This window comes from Ahaetulla prasina, chromosome 2 (assembly GCF_028640845.1).
Source record: "Ahaetulla prasina isolate Xishuangbanna chromosome 2, ASM2864084v1, whole genome shotgun sequence".
Lineage (NCBI taxonomy): Eukaryota > Metazoa > Chordata > Lepidosauria > Squamata > Colubridae > Ahaetulla > Ahaetulla prasina.
In genome coordinates, this window is record NC_080540.1 from 85048412 (window position 1) to 85063108 (window position 14697).

General features: G+C 37.4%; 1 protein-coding gene across 2 annotated transcripts in view; it reads right to left on the reverse strand.

The window, feature by feature from the left end:
• SGCD (sarcoglycan delta) overlaps window positions 1-14697 on the reverse strand; it is a 520002-nt gene that overhangs the window by 56620 nt on the left and 448685 nt on the right. For both annotated transcript variants that reach the window (XM_058165781.1, XM_058165780.1), the window contains one exon: window positions 11068-11140. In XM_058165781.1, the coding sequence (XP_058021764.1) occupies window positions 11068-11140 (73 nt within the window). The remainder of the gene's footprint in view (window positions 1-11067; window positions 11141-14697) is intronic.

A 14697-nucleotide genomic window follows, 5' to 3' on the forward strand; every position in this document is an offset into this window, starting at 1 on the left:
AAGGACATTTAAAAAAAAGTGCTGTGCCATAATTTCATGGATATTGATTTTAAATCTGAGTTATATTGTAAAATCAATCCTTTCTAACTTCCCTGTCTATTCTGCAGGTAAAAAACTGAAAGCCTCTTTGAAGTTAGACAGCTTTGACAAAACAAGAGTGGTCCTGATAAACAATAGAGACACTGACAGAGCAAGCTAATGTATATAAACAGGGAGTAAATCCTACATTCAATAGCACCAGTGATATTACGCAGTCTGGTAATGAAATGTCTACAAATAAGTAACCAAGCTCAGAGACTATCAAGGACTCCACAGTTCAACTCTGAGCTACAGATATTCTCTTCTATGGAAATACAATACTCTCTTTAACAGAAACCTAGTTAGCCCAATGGCCATATGTTTAAATCTGCATGGGCTTATACATATGAAAACCACAACTTGTTATTAAAAGATAAAATCACTTTAAGCTGTAGGGTGGTGACACTAGGAACAAAGCTGTCTCTACTTGGACTCAGACAAAACAGCTACAGTTCATACTAAGGGTAGTTTAACTGAGATAAAAGAGTTTGTAGACATAGTTGCAAGATTTGGATTTCACACTGTTAAGTTTACAAAACACCGTACATGGAAATGTTGAAAAATCCCACTATATTTCAACATAACACTTAGTTCTTGTAGGTTTTCACACTGTTATGAAATAGCTATTGATTGCTGCTGCAGTCAACAGATGGAATGTTTAGAGCTAGATATTTGTTGTCATAACAACAGTGGATTATCAGCCAAATAATTTAATTTAATGATTCTGCAAATGGCGCATAATGCAACCTACAGTTATTTGACTACTAAGTTACACAGATCATAGTGTAATGCAAAGTAGCTGTATATTATAGTAAGCTACATTTTATGCTTGCTAAATGTGTTATGATCTAAATTCTTTGAATACTTTCCAGGAGTATTTAAATGACTTTGTAATATAGCATTTAAATATATAAATATCTTTCTATTTCATGGTTATAGGTTATAATGTTACAACATAACATGAATGCTATTTTTATCTGGCTGTAAACTGCCCTGAGTCCTAATTTAATACAAATTAAATTATTATTATTATTATTATTATTATTATTATTATTATTATTATTATTATTATTATTATTATTATTATTGAATAGGACAGAAAACAGTACTAAATCAAAATCTCTCTCCTCCCCTCCCCCCTTTCTCTCTCATCTCTCTATCTAGAGTGCATGTGTAATAGAGGATTTCAAGCATTGATGGAGCATTGGTGAAATAATTCTTCTCAAGATTATGATTTAAGCTGCTGATCCAGTTCTACAGAGGAATTATTGAGTCATTTGTACCTCTATAACTGTCTGGTTCGGTTCTGCAACCCAACAAGAAAAACACAGACTTCAGAGGATAATTAGAACTGCAGAAAAAATAATTGCTACCAACCTGCCTTCCATTGAGGACCCGTATACTGCACGAATCAAGAAGAGGGCCATGAAAATATTTGCAGATCCCTCGCATCCTGGACATAAACTGTTTCAACTCCTACCCTCAAAACGACGCTATAGAGCACTTCACACCAGAACAACTAGACACAAGAACAGTTTTTTCCCGAAGGCCATCACTCTGCTAAACAAATAATTCCCTCAACACTGTCAGACTATTTACTGAATCTGCATTACTATTAATCGTTTCATAGTTCCCATCACCAATCTCTTTCCACTTATGACTGTATGATTATAACTTGTTGCTGGCAATCCTTATGATTTATATTGATATATTGACCATCAATTGTGTTGTAAATGTTGTACCTTGATGAACGTATCTTTTCTTTTATGTACAGTGAGAGCATATGCACCAAGACAAATTCCTTGTGTGTCCAATCACACTTGGCCAATAAAATTCTATTCTATTCTATTCTATTCTATTCTATTCTATTCTATTCTATTCTATTCTATTAAAAGGATAGAATAGAAAATAGTACTGGAGATATGTTTCAAAACTTGGGTCAGGGTGAATTTACGAATGGGGAATGAATTGAAGTCAGTGTCATCCATAACCATACTCAAGAAAACGTGGGTAGCCCATAAGAATGATGGAGCAAACAGAAAATGTAGATCTAGCATAACTAATAGCTAGCTATTAATTAAAGAAATGTTTCTAAGTTATATTCCAAGACTGCTTCCTTTTTCATTTTTTATTATCAATCATTATTATCAATAATAAGATATTATTATTATCAATCATAAGATATTTGATCAAATTTAGATATGAATTTATGAAATTTATAAATTTATCAAATTTATCAATTTGATAAAATTGATCATCACTCTGCTAAACAAGTAATTCCTTCAACACTGCCAAACTATTTACTAAATCTGCACTACTATTAATCTTCTCATCATTCTCATCACCCATCTCTTTCCACTTATGATTGTATGATTGTAACTTTGTTGCTTGTATCCTTTCAATTTATATTGATATTGTTTTTTGATTGGTTATTTGTACCCTATGACTATCATTAAGTGTTGTATCTTAGAATTCTTGATGAATGTATCTTTTCTTTTATGTACACTGAGAGCATATGGACCAAGACAAATTCCTTGTGTGTCCAATCACACTTGGCCAATAAAAATTCTATTCTATTCTATTCTAAGTAAAAAGGACACCACATATCAAATTTTGCCTCCTTTAATGTATCCAATATAAGCTAATTCAGAGGAAAGGATTGCATAATATTCTGTAAGAGGTGATACAAATTGCAAACAAGTATTATAATACACTTCCCTTTGAATCTATAATTCTATAGTCAACAAAAGGCAAGAGATTTGCATGATCTGAAGAGAAACTAGACTAGTCTTATCATCTTTACTTGGTATTAGCTGATAAAATTTTGAACTGTGACATAGATAGATCATAGCTAGCTAACTAGATATACATAAATAACAGAGGTGGGTTTTAGCAGATTCTGACCAGTTCTGGAGAATTGGTAGTGGAAATTTTGAATAGTTTGGAGAACCAGTAGTAAAAATTCTGACTGGCCCCTCCCCCATATATTCTCTGCCTCCCAAATCCCAGCTGATCAGGAGGAAATGGGGATTTTGCAGTAACTGTCCCCTGGATTGGGAGGGAATGGAGATTTAACAGTATCTTTCCCCTGGAGTGGAGTGTGAATGGAGATTTTGCAGTATCCTTCCCCTGCCATGCCCACAAACCACGCCCACCAAGCCATGCCACACCCACCAAGCCACACCCACAGAACCTGTAATAAAATTTTTTGAAACCTTCATTGATAAATAATGTAGGCTGTTTATATTTGATGTGAACAAGAGTAATAATTTATTTTACAGTTTTGTTAGAAACGTATTATTAGCTGCAGTGACTTGCTATACTTCAGAGGAAAGTGTGATTATAATAATAGTGATTCGAAATTTAGATATTTATTAAAATACTATATGGTACTGTAATACAAAAACACATTCATTGCACATTGTTTCTCAGCTAATAATGTATGCTGCACTATAAATATTTTACAGCAAAAAAAAAAAGGATAAATGGCGTAACAAATTGTTTTCCTCATTTCATGGCAGACAAAACTTGATTTCTAAACACAGAAGAGATGGTAGCAAAATAAAAAAAAATAATGTTGATGAACTTCAAATCTATTTGGAAGTTAAAGCTTCAGGCCCTTCTAATGTTGAATTCCAGAAGCATGTGAGGCTATATGATCTTTCTAAAATACTTGAAAGCATTACCTTCTTGATTAAGAAAATCTCATATACTGAGATTGAACCTCATATTAAGGGAGTAGCTAGCAATGCCATATATCAGTTTAGTAGTTCATAAGGTACAACTTTATCTAAGAAAACAGATCTTGCACTTCACCTTGATTAAATCCAGCGTAACACCTTTGATTACATTCATCCTAATTATATCTAGAGATCTCAGCAGGATGACTTAAATGGTACTTTTCAACTTTGAAGGTTATATGTTTCTGTTATAAACTGCTCTATATCTTTCAGAGCCAGCTTGGTCTACTGGTTAAGGCACCAGGCTAAAAAGTCGGAAACCATGAGTTCTAATCAGTGGTGTGTTGCTACCATTTCTCCCTGGTTTGGGAGAGCTGGTAGCGGAAATCTTGATATGAGAGCGAACCAGTTTGCTCCTAATGTCAGCTGGGCCCTCCTGACCGCCCCTGCGCTATACCTATACCTCAATGCGCTTGCACGAAATCCAAGTTTGGCGCGCGTGGGAGTAAAGGAGCATCCATGCAGCAATCGCGCGCGAAGCACGTGTATGATGTGAACCGGTGGTAAAACTGGTTAGAACCCACCACTGGTTCTAATCCTGTCTTAGCCATGAAAGCCAACTGAGTGACTACTTTGGCCAGTCACCCTCTCTTAGCCCAACTCGCCTCACAGCTTGTTATTGTGGGGAAAATGTGAGGAGAAAGGAATATTAGGTATTTGTTGCACTGAAATATTTGTAAAAATTGTAAAAAAAATGTAAAAATAATCAAGATGGGAGACACATACTGGTAAATAAATAAATAAAGAGGCCGTGGTAGCTCAGTCTGGTAAGAAGCCTGTTATTAGAACACAGCAGCCTGCAATTACTGCAGGTTCAAGCCCGGCCCAAGGTTGACTCAGCCTTCCATCCTTTATAAGGTAGGTAAAATGAGGACCCAGATTGTTGTGGGGGCAATAAGTTGACTTTGTAAAATATACAAATAGAATAAGACTATTGCCTTATACACTGTAAGCCGCCCTGAGTCTTCGGAGAAGGGCGGGATATAAATGTAAATAAATAAATAAAAACTTTGAAAATAGTTTGGAAATTTTAGTTAGGGGGTACTACCTAATTGCTTGCAGAGATCAGTTAACAGGAACATGTAGAATATCTGAGTACTGTAGTAACAACTGCATCCACTACTAATTTATATGGACATTCTTGTAAAAATGGGACCTGGGGAAAGTTAACCCTATTCAATCTGACTGGTGAGCAGATGAATACAGGAAAAGTGTCCTCATGGATAACCTGATCCAGAGACATAGAGTGGCTTGACAACCAGTGCTCTGAATCACAACTGGAAGCCAGCAATCATTACAGTTCCTAAAGAAATGGAATCTGAGTGTACTGGGACATATTTATAACTGCCTAGGCCACCCTATTTTATATCAGCTGTAGCTCTGAAGGCCAGCCCCAGGTGGAGTGTATTAAAGTAATATTTTACAGAAATAATCAAATCATTCCTTTATTCCTAAATAATTAGGGCATCATATTAACTGTGCTGCCACCAAACCTTTTAAGAGTCATAATCCATATATATATATATATATATATATATATATATATATATATATATATATATGTATGTATGTATGTATGTATGTATGTATGTATGTATGTATCTGTATCTGACCACTGTTTATCATAGAGGTAGGAAGGTAAATCTTTATTATGGTTTTAACATGTGTACACATATATAAAATACCTAAAATATACATTAAAGACAGCAATTAAAATAAGTTGCGAGTTAAAGAGGAAGAAAAGGAGAGAGAAAAGAGTCCATCCCAAAGGAAGTGAATTTTTTATGCCACATAAGTTTCACTACATTCCAATATTCTCACTACAGAACTTGTACCCATATCTTTAAGAGTGTTGGCGCTTGCAGTAGAGAGTAGTCTATAAGTGACAAGAGTTCCTCATGTACAAATCCCACAATTTCCTCTTAATCAGCAGCAATGCAGTTGGCATGCTGAGTTTTCAATGAATAACTGAGAACCTTTCCCACTTATTTCCCCCACAGATGTCCTTGTAAAATTTCATCTCCAGAAGGTCATGTGCACTTGAGGGAAAGAGGAGTCTTGTAATTAAGTATTAAATATTTTCACTAGTCTGAACCTGCCTGCCATAGTATATGAACTGGCTCTTATTATTTTAATGGCCTGCATTTACTAGCCCCCTTTTCCTGGACAAAGTTTGTAGAGGACAGTTAAAATAGTTTGAAATGTCTCTCCCTTCCCACCGCCCCCAAGCATTTACATACATCTAGATATTATGTGAACGGAAATGACTGCAAATGAGATTAGCTCTACTTCTTAAAGATTAAATTATAACTCATAAAAACATAACACTTTCAGATGTAGGCTAATTAACCAGTTGGACTACTTCTATCAGTAAGAAAAGATATAAGGTAAGCTAAGCAGGATATAAAACAAAAATTTTGGGGATAAAACCCATAGATGACTGTACGATAGGGTCACAATGGCAATGAATGGGCTTTCCGTTTTGACATTATAGGTAGTCCTTGACTTACAACAGTTCATTTAGTGACTGTTTAAAGTTACAATGGTATTGAAAAAAGGACTTATAACCATTTTTCACACTTACAGCATCCCTGTGGTCATGTGATCAAAATCAGACACTTGGCAACTGACTCATATTTATGACGGTTGCAGTGTCCCGGGGTCATGTGATCCCCTTTTGTGAACTTCTGCCAAGCAAAGTCAATGGGGAAGCCAGATTCACTTAACAAGCACGTTACTAACTTATCAACTGCAGTGATTCACTTAACAACTGTGGCAAGAAAAGTCATAAAATGGAGCAAAATTCACTTAATAACTGCCTCACTTATAGCAACGGAAATTTTGGGCTCAATTTTGGTCATACGTTGAAAACTACTTGTATAGGAAACTGCATTTTGACAAATGTAAATGGAAACAGTGAGAGTTTGAGGGCAACCCTTCTCCCAACCTATTTGTCTTTATTTGATGTGGGATATGCATAAAAATGTTGCAGTTGTGGTAAAGAGGCAATTGGCAGGACACTTAATTTCATAAACGCTTTTTAAGCTTTGATTTGAATCTCTACTTTTACCAAGTAGCTACGTGGCTGATGCAAAGACATTCCAAAGGGACTTTTCAATCAGTTACTGTGACAGGAATGGAAGATCTGTTATATTAACTTGCTTTGGGCTCTCTGATGGAGGAGAATGGGTTCATTTACTTACTTGCCTAAAAACACATTCGTAGCACTGTTGCCCAGAAAGGCTATATATATATATATAAATCTCATTCGTCATCTTCAGGCTTCAGCAGTTAAAAGGAAGAAACAACTGCGATCACACATTGCTCCAGAAGCACGAAGCTGAAGCCTGAAGATGACGAATGAGATTTCGTCGAAACGTCGCCAAGACACTTCCAATTTTACGTGGGAGAAAACCCGAATAACCAAAGACCTACATACAAACACCCGCGAAAACCTCAGAAAACACACACACACACATATATATATATACATACATACATACATATATATATATACACCAATATTAATAATATTAAATCACCAGGACAGCAAAGTTAGATTAGAGCCTTTAATATCTATTATTGATAAGCATATTAATAAAAAGTATCTCACAAAAGCCACAATCTAATGTCACAAAAAGCAGAAAGGCCAGAGATGGTTTGCAACATTTCTTGTAGGTGACAGTCCTTCATTAAAGATGAGATTTCTTTTTAATAATCCTCTTTTAGCTCTACGGATTTAAAACTGCTGTAGCCATTTCCTTTCCAGCAATAGGTTTATCGGTGAATAAATCTCAGCTTTCCCAGTTGCCCTTCTTCCTGAAATTATTCACTTAAAGCTCTCTTAGGGTCAAATGATTTTTGTTCTTCTTGCCTTTATCTTATGCTTCTCTCTCCTGCTAAGAAGCAGGATGCACTTCAGATGCATTCATTGTCAACCGACAGCATGCAGCCTTTTGCTAATCACAGAGGTTGTGAAACAAATTTCTGGTCATTTCGAATGGGCATGAAAAATGACCCCACTTATTCATGTCATCCTGAAATATAATAACTATTGTCCTGACTTATGTGAGTGAACAGAAAGCACTGGAAACATAGTACTTGGGGCTTAGGAAGGGTTTCTTTTTTTTTTTAAAGAACAGTTGGGAATGTATGCCAAGTACAGTTAATTCTTGACCATTTGTTTAGTGATCATTTGAAGTTACAACAGCTCTGAAAAAATGACTGTTTGTCACACTTACAACTGTTGCAGCGTCCCAACAGTCACATGATCAACATTCAGATGTTTGACAACTGGAATGTATTTATTTATTTACACTGATATTTAATATTTCTAAATTGCCCATCTCCCCTACAACAGTTACACTGTCCCGGGATTACGTAATCACCATTTGTAACCTTCCCAGCCGACTTCCGACAAGCGAAGTCAATGGGGGAAGCCAGATTCACTTAACAACTGTAGTAATTCGCTTAACAACTGTAGTAATTCGCTTAACATTTTACAACAACTGGTTGTAAAATGTGACAAAATTCACTTAACAACTGCCTTGCTTAGCCATTGAAATTTTGGGCTCAGTTGTGGTTGTAAATCAAGGATTACCTGTAAGTATATAAATTAGCAGTTCCTGGTGTAATAACAAATGACCTAAAAAGTTTTGGTTTTTTTTTTTTAAATAATCCCATTAGCTCATATATGCCAAATAATAAGACCAAATTTAAAAAAGGGCTAATAATGGGAACAGGATAATAAACATGTAACCATACTAGATACACTGTGTAAAAGGCGGCTCGGTGAATAACTTTCCATCTCTAAGTTTCTTCTTTAATTCAGCACAGACCTCAAAGGTTGTTGAACTGAATCTATACATACTTGCACTAACAGATGGTAAGCACAAATATCTCTGTATTATTCTTCTCCTCATATTACCTAGCAGCTGGTATTGAGAGGCATACTGCCTTTGATATTGGAGATAATATATAGCCATTATGATTAGTAGGCAATGATGGCACCAGTTTCATTGGAGTGAATAACTTCATTGGAATGTGTGCTTTGTTGCACACATGCTGCCTTTCAGTATGTACTGGCAAACATTCTGTTGATCTAGAAATCTTTGTGATCTCTTTAGTCTGATTCCTTTCTTGATTGGGACAAATTAACTACAATCCTTTTATTCTCCCCCTCAATAGTCAAGCAATGAACATATGCTGCCCAGCAATTTTGTTGGCGTAAGAAATGCATAAACTAAGCTAGGACAATGGTTATTCTTGTCAAACAAGCTGAAAAGCAGCACAAGACCTGCTATTTTTCCTTTATGTTAAATGACAACCATGACACTCACTCTAAAGGTTTATTACAAACAATACTTTGCATTCATTTTAATTCTCCCACTGTCTTCAGAATCCCTGATGATAGCTAAGAGGCCAGTCTTGCCAAGTGTTTGGATTTTTTTTAAAAAAAGCGGCCCCACATTTGTAAAGAACAATGATCCAGGGATTATAGAATTTCTGTGGAGAGTGATGGCGAGGTAATCACCTGGAACTTATTCTTCTGCATGATACACAAGGCATCAATAAAAGCAACAAAGATGGAGAAGATGAAAGAAACTGAAAATATCAATATATGTGCATTTAAGGACTCAAACAATACAAAGAATTACAAGAGCTTCAAGCATTGATCCAATGAAGGTACAAGAGTACAAGGCAAAGAGAGAATTAGTGTTCAGTGAAACATGATGGTGCACATATGAATTTTTTTTTGAAGAAAAGCACATATTGCCATTGGTCTCAGCAGTTTATATCAAGTCTGAAAACGGCCAGCCCTTTAGGTAATTCCTTGTAAAGAAGTTATAAAGTATTGTATGGTTCATCTCCAGGTACGCCAGCTGGGTTTCTCGGAACTGGTACAACATATAGTATATTGGAGGCATCAGGTTGGAGAAGACTGATGGAGAGGGTTTCCATATCACCAGGTTATATTGTGAGTTTCGTTGTTTAAATGAAACATCTCTAATAATGAATATCTGTGCATTACGGACACTGTTTAGTCTTTCTCAACCTTGGAACTTGAAGACATATGGACTTGGGAGTTGAAGTCCACGCATCTTCAAGTTGCTACGGTTGAGAAGCACTGGTCTAGTTAAAACTCCCCTTTTATGACCCCATCATCCCTTAATTTGGAACCGTGTTGGGGCAACTGGATGGAGCTGAGCGTTTACTGGCTGGCTGCCCTTCCTGACATCACACAAGAAGTTTGCAAGAAATATTTTTTCTTTGCACCCTAGGAGACAGAAACATCTGCCACAACCTAGGATTGAACTCTCAACCATCTGAGTGGGAGGCAAGGTCTTCATCACTAGGCCACCATCTAGCTACCACTTTAATATAATTGTGGGCCTATATCAACAGTTGCTTTTTATGGCCTTTTATTCAGCTATTTCATTCAGAGACATTTATCCTATTTTTTTAAAAAAAACCTGTGCTTGGGGAAGGGAGATGAAACAAATGACTGGCATGAATTAATTTGGATCAGTCATTTACTATAGTTGGAACTCAGCTGCTTCAGCTGCTGGGGGAAAAAAATTAGCTTCTGTATTTGAAAGCACTGTTTCCTATACAAAGCGCTGAGTAGGTGATTGCCAGGGACTTCAGCAGGAATCCCTATCATAGCTGAGAGCCACTTCGTTATGTACCTTGTAAAATGGGAAAACCCAAAAAGGAAAAAGAAAATCATGCTGTCATAATAGCTGCTGTATTGGGAGTTTGGAAGCAGGCAAAACTGGATAAAAAGAAATGCAACGGCTTGTGGATTGTGTCCTGCCTATTTTATACAGAATCTGTTTTTCCAGTAACACATAAATCAGGTTAGTGACAGCTGTCACGGATGAATACAGGTTCCAAGTTATTTTATCTGTATAGAAAGTAATTTGACCAATGTACCACTTTTCTCTTTGCTGACATTCTGTGATACCTGGAGGCCATACTTAATCATTACTGACCAAAGAGACCTTTTTAGCCCCCCCCCCCCCAAAAAAACCCTCCAGTCACAAATATAAGAGTTTTAATTCCATGAGCCAATGCTCTTTTAAAAATTTCAGATTTACTTGAAGTATAACTGTTTTCTGCTATTCAGTAACATCTATGCAACTGCATGTTCCTTAATTACTTCAGGATTTAAAATATCACCAGACAGAGCGCACAATTCAAGCAAGGTACCTTTGCGTTTACATTAGAACTAAATGTAAGAGTTTACCTTAGTTCCTTGAAGGGGTCTGCCCTGACATTAGGAGTTTCTATAGATTTGGGGAACACTGTGCCTTCTGCTCCTGAAACCACAAAACAGAACACAAGGCATAGCTGTTATAAACTGTTAGCTGAGGAATGGTATGCAAATCACACATCACATATTTTACAATTGTCATAACTCCCTTCCAGAATATATACATACTACAATCCTAAAAAAATCCAGAACCAGGACAATGAATATTTTTGCAGTCTTATATAATATAAAACCCCACTTCTATTTTACAGTACGAGGGAGGAAATGAGGACATGAGCCTTTCAATTTCTTTCAGTTTTCAATTTTTGTCATCTTAAATTGGCTCTCATCTTTGCAGCCATTTGCAATTTTTAAAATGTATACATTTTAAATATCATGAAAGTACAGTTCTAACCAGTGGTGGGATTCAAATAATTTAACAACCGGTTCTCTGCCCTAATGACCAGCTGAGTAGGCGAGGCTCGGTGGTCATGTGACTATCTGGGCGTGGCCAACTCAACATCACTCAATCGATGAATGCTTCACCTTAGCTGTTACAATGTAATAAGGGTTAATCAGAGAGGCAGTTTCTCCTAAGCAGGGCAATAAAGATTAGGCTAGAAACAACACCAGAATGCTTCCTTCCTGCCTTCCTTACAGGATTAGCCCTATAAAGTGGAAAAAAATAAAATAAGATTTCTTCCAACAACTGGTTCTTCAAACTGCTTAGAAATATAACAACCGGTTCTCCCGAATAGGTGTGAACTGGCTGAATCCCACCACTGGTTCTCACCCTTGTGTTTGCCTTACTTTGAAAAATAAGAGATGGGGTATGGCTGAGGAAAGGAGAATGTACACCTTTGCAGGCAGCATTTGTATCTTGGTGTCCTTCCAAAGTCTGAATCCACTAATGAAGAGCTAAGACTAGACTTGGAATGTTTTAGAAATGTTCTGCTTTGATCTGGACATTTCCTAAATCTGTCAAAATACGCCTAATTTGGTTTAGGATTGGGAATTCATTCACTAATGAAGGCATTTTAGTTTGGATACACATGTGTACCCACACGTGTGTGTATGTGCACGCATACAATCTGTTTTTTTTAAAAAAATGTATAAACAAAGTACCTTTCCTTTGCCAAGCCCCCTTTTGCCTAAAATTACTCCTCCTGCTATTAATAACAAATTCATTGTGGATTTATTTGTGAAAGAGATAGTACAGATATTTCCTGCTAACCAGCTCCCCTCACTGGCAGGTATCCCAGTCACTCCATTGCATTCCTTTTTCCACATACAATATGGGCTTATGCCATTTCCCCTCCCCTCGTGATCTTCAGGAGGGCATGGTTGGAGCCTCCACTTTCTCATTCTTCTCCTTCCACTTCCTCCTTAAGTGACTCTTGGAATTTTCTGCCACTGTGTTGTGGCTAAAGAGAACAAAGGGAGATGCACAGCATGAGGAAAACTGTCCCCATACTCTCCATTTTTGCATGTCCCAAGGGCCTCCTCCCTCCAATGAGGAACAGGGCTCATGCTGGCATCTACCAGCCACACCTATTTTGCCAGAAGGCATCTGAGTTGCTCCTTTCTTCCTCAGCCACTACCATTAAGAGATTTCAAATTTCAGTTTTGGTTTCAAAGCAACCAATGGTTACTCACCCTCTGAATCTTGCCACCACCAATTGGTTACTGGAGCCTGAGAAAGGCGAGAAAGAGGCTGGGGACATGCCCATCCATCTTCCCCTGCACCACATAATCTATGGGTTTCTGGGAAGTTTATTAGAAGGTATGGTGGCACTGAAATAGCTACAACTACAACTTTGCCAAATTTCAATCCCACAGGAGTCATGTGCCCTGAAAAATAGTTGATCTATGGTGTATGATTTCATCAAACTGAAGGTTACAAAGAAAGAAACATACGTGAGAGTTTTAATTATGTGTGTGTGTGTATGTGTGTGTGAGAGAGAATATGTATTATTTCAATTATTTGAATAAATATATATAGATTCTATTGACATGGGATTTATTTAAAGGTATGAGGATTGGATTGAACAAGATAGGAGAAATTTCCACTTTTATTTCTTTTTAATTGAAATTATTGTTAAAAAGCATAGTGGAAGTAATTTCATTTTCAGTTTAGCTGTGCAAGAATGATTTACAGTTTATAACAACTTTTGTCACCATCTGTACAGATTCTCCCTTCCTTCCTAATAAGGCAGTGTTTTAGGAATAGGTGAGAGATTATAATCACTTTCCAATAAATGAAGGAATGTTTCAAGGAATATGGAATAGATGTATTTTCCCTAGTACCTAAGAAACAGCAGGCCTTTTCACTGAGATATCCAAAGTTGAACTAAGGAGGAAGAATTTCCTGATTATGAGAGCTATTAATCAATGGAAAAGCTTTCCTCCTGAGGCTGTGGGTAGTCCTTCAATGAAGGCTTTTAAGAAAAGACTGGACAACCATTTGTCCAGAATGGTATGAGGCTTCCTGCACTGGGCAGACAGTTGGACTAGAAGGCCTCCAAGATCCCTTCCAACTCTTATGATTCTACAAGCTTAAGAGTACAATCCCCCCCGAACTTTGATTTTGAGTTCTAAATTCCAAGCATGTATTGTATAAATGCATAGACTGCCATCTAAGTTTTAATATATCAGTGCCCTATTTAAATTCCACTTCTATCTATTCTTTCTAATTCTACGGTTAAGGAAACTCTTACAGATATTACAGTACAGGTAGTGTTGTGACCCAGGCTCAAGTAGGTAGTAGGAGACTCAGCCAATGTAAAAACAAACAAACTTTATTAGAACAGGTGAGAATTAATTCATTCTCATTGTAGTTCAACTAAATTAAAGCAAATTCCTTCCAACACAATTCCTCAGTCCTATCACCAACCTTGGTCCAATTAGGCAAACTGCCAAAGGCCTTTCTTGGCAAAAGTTCAGAAGACAAAACAAATGCAACAAGACAAAGCTATCAACGTTGTTTTCTGGCAAAGAGCCCAAATGCTGTTGCTGGTCTTTTAAGCCTTATGGGAGGGGCCAAGAGATGAGTCATCCTCTTTGTTTGAGCTGCTCTTGCCTTCTGGCAGCTCTTCTCATGCATGCATTAGGAACAGGATCCTCCTGTTCCTCTGCCTCACTACTGTCAGCCTCTGGAGGCTCTGGAGTCTGCACCTCACTCCCCGATGGCCCTGGCCCCACCTCTGCCTCCAACACCGAGCCCTCATCCGGGCTTTCCCCAGCCTCCAGGACTGGCCCATGTTCTTCCTCAACCTCAGTGCTGTCTGACTCTGTTGCCAGCTCCGCAGGCTGCTGGCGGACCACAACAGGTAGTTCTCAATTTATGACTGGTTGTTTAGGAACTGTTCAAAGTTACAACCTATCTGAAAAAGTGGACTTAGGACCCAAATCCAGTGTTCTGACTTTTGCCCCCCTCTCCCACCCCATGATCATATCACTGCACTGCAGGTGATCAGCAACACACCACATTTATGGTTGTAACTCAAGGATTACCTGAGGGGCAAGGCTTCCTTCTTCTTTAGTTCATCAGACTAATTGGCAGCTGGCCTCAGTCTAGCTGGCAATACTTGGATAAGTGTAACCCTATTTTTTCCACCACATTTC